Here is a 7,867-nt window from a genome sequence, read left to right as displayed (position 1 = left end):
CAAGCTCGGCCTGGGCTTTCTGGGGAAGTGGGGCTCACTCAGTGGGCTGCTCTGCAGCAGAGCAGGTGTCCCGCCTAAATACAGATTCCCTCCTTAAACCAAAGAGGCTCACCTTTCCTGGTTGGGGGCACACAGACACACACACACACTCTATGTACACAAATTTGAGATACCTGGGTCTGGACCCTAAAAGAGCAAAGACAGCACCTGTTCGAGATGGTGCCCACATCCAGCAGCTGCCAAAAGGAGAAATCGCTTTACTTTTCTTTAAACTTGCAATGCTTGTCTTTATTTTGTTCTTTATATTTGAAAGTGAGAAGAAATAGTATTGAGTCAATTTCTTTTTTTTTTTTTTTAAATATTTGTTCTATGTATTTACAAGCCTTAAAGTTGCTCTAAAGGTTTCAAAAGTATTATGAGTACTTTTCCCAGGGTAGCACTTTTTTTTCTGAACAAGTTAATTCTTGGAGCTCTCTGGTCCACAGCATTTTCTCAAATGCATTTCCTTCTGTTCCAAGTTTATGTATGTTTTGATTACTATTTTGATTTTTAATTTCTGAAGCAAGCTGAGAGGCAGGCAGAAAGATTTGATGCCAAAAAATAACAACAAAAAATAATCTCTCTTACCTAGCTCACCCCAAGACCCCCTTAAGACTGGACTATCTACTATGCTTTGAAACAAAAGTGAGGTGCATCTGAAGGGGAGGGAAATTTATTTCTCTGCTTTTCTATTATACAATTTGTTTACAGAAACTGCAAATTAAAAAATTACACTGGCATTTGCAGTCCTTAAAATAAATTAAAGTTCTCAACTTTTTTTTTTTTTTTTGCTAAACAGATCTGTTTCTTTTAAAGTATGAGTCCTTGTTTAAAAAGAAAAGAAAAGATTAAAACAGAAAATATTTTCTATAAATAATACATGTATTTTGGTTTAGTGCTCCCGCCCTCAGGTTTGACGTTTACTTTTTCCAGTACCTTTTTCCTCCATGATCACCTTTTTGTTTCTCTCTCCCCTCTCCCACTCGTGCACACGTGGGGGTTTCTGCTCGAGAATTGGCCTTGCTGCACTGTGATTGGCGAAGACGTGAAACTTTTTAAAAAAATACTTAAATTGTTTCTTTTGTTTCGTTTTGTATATTTGAAGTTTTAGTTATCCTCTGACTCCTCTTCGGCTTCCCGCAGCCACGTGAAGAAGGCCGTGACGGATTTCAGCGCCACACCTTTCCCACTCTGCTCGGCAGGGTCCTTGCTGCTTTCCCACTTGTAGAAGGCATCCTCTGAGATCACCTCCTCATCATAGAGACAATCAAAAAACATCCGCAACAGATCTGCAAGTAGGTAAGAGGGTTCTGTCAGCCTTGAGGAGAACAGTATTGGATGCCATCTGGCCAGGATCTAGAGGTACTTAAAGGGCAAATGAGGGGTAGGATTTCTTTTTTCCCCTAAGCACTGAGTTTGTAAAGATTCTAAAAGAGGACAGCAGTCGTCCTCAGCACAAAAATCATTTTTTCATAGCATTAACTTAGTTGTAATATATCTATAGTTCTAGAAGCACATCACATTATATTTCATTTCAATTATCTTTTTAAAATAAATAATTCAGATTTTTTTATTCCTCCCCCCAATGCCTTTGATATATACATCTTAAGATTATTTTATATATACATTTAAGATTAAGGCAATCATCTGGATAAACTGGGTAAAAACTTCTAAATGGGAATTATAGGCATTCACACATTTTGTCTGTCTCTTATTATACCTCACTCAGCCATAACTTTACTGAAGCAAATTATCTAGTTAATGATCTCAATTCTCTGCTTTTTTTTTTTTTTTTTTTTTTTTTAAGCCAAGGAGACTTAGGTTTTTACAAGGCAGGCATATTGATGACAGTATGAAGCCTTATAAGACTTTCCATTTTCCATTCTCATTCCTCCAACCCATGTTAGTGATTTGGAATATATCATGTGATAATTTCCAGGAAGGCTTATATTGTAATTATATTATTATTCCAGTTACTTTTCATTCTTTAAACATACTAGGAGGAAAGTCAGGGAAAGGAGTGGCCAGCAATATGTTAGGTGGTACTGAACTTGGACTGGGATGAAAGTTTCAACAAAGATCACTATATTGTATAACCAAAGGAGATTAAAAAAAAAAAACAAAAAACAAAAAGCAAAACGTATTTTTATTCAACTGATTGAAAACAAAATTTCCAACTGTATCTAATGACTTAAAAGTTTTATGTATTGGGACGTAGCAACTTTCCTATTTTACAGAAAGAAAGGAAGGGAAGTTAAATGACAAGGAAGAGGTCCCAGGCAGTGGTGGGGTAAAGCTACAGTATCCACTGATCTAGAAGTGGGAAGATCTGTCAACAACTGGGTACATGCTTAGTTGAGTCTCCAATCATACTCCCATGTCCCCTACACGGACCAGTAAAACTTTTTGCTATTGGTACAAATAGAATGAAAAACACCATAAGCTCAGTTTAACAAGCTTTGCAAAGGTGAATGTTGAAAACTACTACCCTTGCTTATATTTGGAAAAATAAAAAAACTATTAAAAATGTTTTACATCACCATGCAACCATTAACTTTGGAATAAAAAAGTATTCTTTTTGCTTCACCAAAAAACCCCAAACCAAAAACCAATACAAAAAACTCAGTTAAAAAAAAAAGTTTCAATGAATCAGAATAAGCTATCATAGTTAAATGAGTTTTGAGATGGACTAAATGGTAACCAGGGACCCTATTTTATTTCAGTTCTTATGGTTGAAAAACATTCCACCAATGCATGCCTGAATCTGATCTTTAATCTTTGCAGACTGTCAGGAGTTACTCTGAACAACTGGAAAGGATGAAAAGCCACACTGTGCATATACCCTAGGAAATATCTGGAGACTTTTGTCCCTGGCACGGTCTTCCTGTCCTGTTTATCTTTTTTTTCTAATTATTATCAAACTCAGGTTTAGAGAACTGCAAACATAAACCAGAAGGGGCTACTCACTGACATTAAGGATCGCTGCTGCTCTGGGCTGTGCCCTAGGAAGCGCGCTTTGCACTCTGGCTGTTGTGGCACCTGCCTGGTCTACCCCCCATGAAGTCACCTAGTAACTTACTGGCAGGCTGATCAAGTTTGACGATGGATGCTTGTAGTGCATAAAGTGCTTGTAGTTCCTTCTCTGTATCTGAGTCTAGGTACTTGAGTAAGATCGGCACTCTCTGCTTGATAACAGCAGTGTCCACTCGGAAAGTAGAACAGTCGGCTGCAGAAAGAACAGAGCCAGGTTACCCACGAGCAGCTGCCCGTGCTGATGGAGGAGGAAGTGGCCGCCACCGCAGCACCGGGAGTCCGTTTTTAATGGGGAACTGTCTTGATGCTACCATTGCCCTCTTCTCTCCACACCCCTGGGAAGGGGAACCTTGAAGCCCCAAAGCTCTGGAAGGATGCGACATCAGCATGAGAAGCCCTGCTGCCCTCAAAGGACTGCTCACTCAATGCCAGGAATATAGCAACATCAAGGAGGACATAGGGAAAAAAGAAATGATCTGAACCAATTTATTAATGTAATTAGGATAAGCACTTGTGGTCATTCTCCAAACCAGTATTGATCAGCTCTCCCAAGAGCTCAGACCTGCTGCTTCTTAGAAGAGGGCAGGTTAAGAGAGGACTGGAGAAGGCACACTCTCAGATGGCAAGAGGCAGGGGAATGTTTGGGTTTTCTTTAAAAAAATTTCCAGTAGCATAAATATTCTTTTTTTTTTAAAAAGTAATTTTTATAAGAAATTGTCTTACTGTTAGCCTCCCTCCTGAAAAACAACAATAATAACAACAAACTTTTCAGAGGTCAGATAAAACTTAAATATATAAAAAGTTCCATATTATAGATAGGAAAATGTTTTAAAAAGAACTTCTAAGACCTTTCCTAGTTAATTTTTTAAAAGAGAAAACAGATTTTGAACAGGAATGATGTATTTAATTTAAAAGATTCTGGATAACTTAGTTCAGGAGCCTTTCCTGATCTCCCCAGTTATCAGCACCATACTGCCCCATCTAATGTGAAGAAACTATCAGTTCTGTGTGTTTTGTATATTACCTATTTATGCACTGTGCGCTCTCTCCCCTATTTGAATGGGAGCTCTTGAAGACAGGGGAATGTTTTATTTTTGCCTTTGGATTTCCTGGAATATCAGAAAGGCTTAATAAACACTTGATTATTTAGGCATAAAAAGAGTGACTGAGGGTCAATTTGTTGCTTTGCTTTTTCTGGGGAGAGAATGGATAGATTTGCCAACAGTATAGACACTCAAGAATCTTTTTTAGCCTTTAGTTTTTATGGTAAATGCAGAGACATAATAGGTTAAGCAGATACCGTCATAAAAATATTAGAAGAGGGGTTTCTAATCACTAATTATAATTTTGCCCATTACTTTTAATAGGGATATCAGCACATTTAGAAATGTGTTCATGTTTAAGAATACATTGCTTTCTCATTCCCAATATACATGGTGAAGATGGCTGGTTCCCAGTCTCCCCCAAGGAAGCAGCCAGGGCAAAGCTCAAAGAAGAACCTGACACATGTTGATTTTCAGATGTTGGGAGCTGCCTTGAGAAATATTACTTACCTATAATAGCTGCTTTACAAACTGCTGTCATTAAAGCTCTAAGGAATGTAGGTGAACTCATCTGGCTTTCATCTAGATTTGCCTAAAATCAAGAGTAAATCCATCAGTTACATAAAAGCGCCCTTCTCCAGAGCAGCACTGTTTCCCAACCAACTCCACTGCTGAGCTAAGCGCTAACCAGGCAGGGAATCCATTTCAGCCCTTCTGAAAGAACTCATTTTCCCCATTAAAATGAAAACAGCCTTGCTGCTGCCAATGTGGGTGGACAGTTCTACTGGAATCAAATGTACAGTGTGCTCGGGTGTGAACTTGCTCCCTGCCATCCCCATCTGGTGGGCAGAATGGAGGGAGGTACAAGGAAGCATTTTGCTGAGGAGAGGGGCCACAAGTCACACCCAAAAAGTCTGGCTATGAACAGAGGCCAAAAGCTTCTTCCTCCAAAAATACTTTGCTCTCTGGATTTAAATAGTCTTGGATGATAAAAAACAAACAACACGACAACAACAACAACAAAAATCCAAGACAAAGTTTCATCTTTAACATGGACTCATTTTCCAAATGTGCCTTAATGAGGTTCTAGAGTTGTCTCAAGTAGAGGGCAATGTATGGATAAGCTTTTAAGTAGAAGACGACTAGTTCATTCTTTTCTAAGAAAGCCAAGAGAGAATGTAAATATGAGGCAGAACCCATGGGACCTCAACCCAATATGAATAATACTCCAGTCTTTCCTCTATGAAAAAAAGAAGCTATTTAGGTAGGAAGTCACTCTACTTAAGAGCTACAAGAGCCTGAAAAGAAAAAAAAAACAATTTCTAAATAGATCTTGGAGGTGGTTCTTCAATTCGCCACTTCTTTTAGCACTTTTTAAGAGCAGACCAGTCTAAACAGGTATATAGACAGCCAAGAAAATGAAGACTATGCTGGAAAGCAATTTTAAAGCTCAATTACATTTTAAAGAATGACCTGTCTGAGGAAAAGATAATGATAAATTTAGAAGGGGATGTGGGAAAAGTGGGTCACTAATGCATTGTTGGTGAAGTTGCGAAACAGTCCAACCATTCTGGAAAGCAATTTGGAATGATGTCCACAGGGCTATCAAACTGTGCATATCCTTTGTCACTACTGGATCTGTATCCTGAAGAGATCATAAAAAAGGGAAGAGGATCCATGTGCAAATGGTTGCAGCAGTCCTTTTGGTAGTGGCAAGGAACTGGAAACTGAATAGATGCCCATCAGTTGGAGAATGGCTGAATAAATTATAGTATATGAATGCTATGAAATACTATTGTTTTGTAAGAAACGACCAACAGGATGATTTCAGAGAGGCCTGGAGAGACTTACAGGAACTGATGCTAAGTGAAGTGAGCAGAAGCAAGAAAATATCACATACAGCAAGATGATTATGTGGATCAACTGTGATGGACTTGGCTCTTCTCAAGGAGGTAGTGATTTCAAGGCAATTCCTATAGACTTGTGAAGAAAGTATCATCCGCATTTAGAGAAAGAATTATGAAGATTGAATACAGGTCCAAGCATAGCATTTTCACCTTTTTTGATGCTTTTTTTTTTCTTGTGTTTTTTCCCCCTTTTAATGATTTTTTTGCTTAGCATGATGAATATGGAAATATGATTAGAAGAACTACACATATTTAACCTATATCAGATTACTTGCCGTCTTGGGGAGGAGAGGGAGAAAAATTTGGACACAAAGTTTTGTAAAGGTGAATATTGAAAATAAACTTTGCAGGTATTTGGAAAAATAAAATACCATTTCAAAAAAGAATGAGTTGTCTGAGGCCTGATGGGCTATATTTCTCTCTCTGGTGAAGGATCATTCAAGAGACCTAAGGGATGTGCATCTGGCAGCAAGGGAAGCTTGCAGAGGGCAGCTTCGATGGTGCACATCGAAGGAAGTAGGCAGAACCAAACACAAAAGCCTCAAAGAGCAGACATCAGCAATTGTAGCCAGCATTATTAGCCATCAAGTTTATAGGAATGAAAACTAACCCACTTCACCCACAGACCATAAAGAAATCACTGTAGGATAGACTGTAGCCTTTTGCTACCATGTAGTGCCATGATAGATGGTCTTATTCTCCCCCCATCCCCAAAATGGGCTTTCATGCTCATTGCTATTATAGTGGCCAGACTTGACTTGCTTATAATGTTCTAAAACAATATTTCACCTAGGCTAATCTAATCTCAAAGGGATTATTTTTGGAAAATCTGAGTAATATATTGAATTTGATTTAAGTTACGGGAGAGTGAATAAAAACAAACCTTGCCCCTTGGCTCGCCAAGTACTTTATAAACAGATGGACAGAATAATTTCAATATTGGCATATGGCTAGACTCCCCTGAGGTCTAGACTTCAAGGCAAGTTTGAGAAAAGTACAGAAAAATCCTGGAAATTATGAATAAAAGTGCTGCCTGGAAATGCAGAATAGGGGACCTTGCTGGCTCTGGGCAGTGCCTGCTTCACAGATTTTAAAGGACAAAACAACATTCTTTTTACCTACTCAAACCCAGACCACTTTGGCCTACTGTGGAAACAAAGTCCATGGAAGAAAACAGGAGGAGTTCATTCTCAAGAATTCAGTCACTTCTGTACGATCATCTGAAAACCCTGATGGGCCTGCCTGATGACAACTTAGTTTATGTTTTTTCTATTTTTTTAATGAAGGCAATTAAGGCCTACCTGTGTGAGCCAAAAAGTATCTAAAATTAACTCAGATTTTAAGCGTAATATCTGTATTTGCAGTCTTGATTTTTCCAGTAATTCTTATATTAAAAATGAGCAACTGTATTATGGGAGATAGCTCCTAGCAGATACTAATTCCCATGAATTAAACGATCATTTCTATGGAGATGATTCTTCCAACCTCTCTGTCTCCAGTCTCACATCTCCAATGGTCTATCAAATAGGAAATTGAATTAAACGGTTTAATGACAACATATCCCAATCTCAACTCATTCTCTTTCCCACAAGTCCTCTCCACTCCAAACTTCCTTATTACTGCAGAGGACAACATCATTCTCCCATTCCCCCTCACCTCTCACCATGTAGAAGTCATCCTCGACTCACCACTATCTCCAATCTGTTACCAAGGCCTATCCATCTCTGACAATACACCTCCATCTCTGTCCCAACACCTATGTCACCCAGGGGCAGGCCCTCATCCACACCTCCTGACTGGACCACAGCAATAGCTGCTGCTGGGGCTACCTGACTCAAGTCTTTC

At 38.8% G+C, this 7,867-nt stretch overlaps 1 protein-coding gene across 8 annotated transcripts in view; it reads right to left on the bottom strand.

The window, feature by feature from the left end:
- Positions 1-261: 261 nt before the first annotated feature.
- Positions 262-7,867, bottom strand: part of EIF4G3 (eukaryotic translation initiation factor 4 gamma 3) — a 275,515-nt gene continuing 267,909 nt past the window's right edge. For all 8 annotated transcript variants that reach the window (XM_031962682.1, XM_031962683.1, XM_031962686.1 and 5 more), the window contains 3 exons: positions 4,626-4,707; positions 3,119-3,265; positions 262-1,328 (listed from right to left, as the gene is read on the bottom strand). In XM_031962682.1, coding sequence (XP_031818542.1) covers positions 1,147-1,328; positions 3,119-3,265; positions 4,626-4,707 — 411 coding nt within the window. In that variant the 3' untranslated portion in view covers positions 262-1,146. The remainder of the gene's footprint in view (positions 1,329-3,118; positions 3,266-4,625; positions 4,708-7,867) is intronic.

The sequence above is a fragment of the Sarcophilus harrisii genome, chromosome 3, assembly GCF_902635505.1.
Source record: "Sarcophilus harrisii chromosome 3, mSarHar1.11, whole genome shotgun sequence".
Taxonomy (NCBI): domain Eukaryota; kingdom Metazoa; phylum Chordata; class Mammalia; order Dasyuromorphia; family Dasyuridae; genus Sarcophilus; species Sarcophilus harrisii.
Note: the sequence above shows the minus strand (reverse complement) of the source record. Positions and strands in the feature narration are given on the sequence as shown.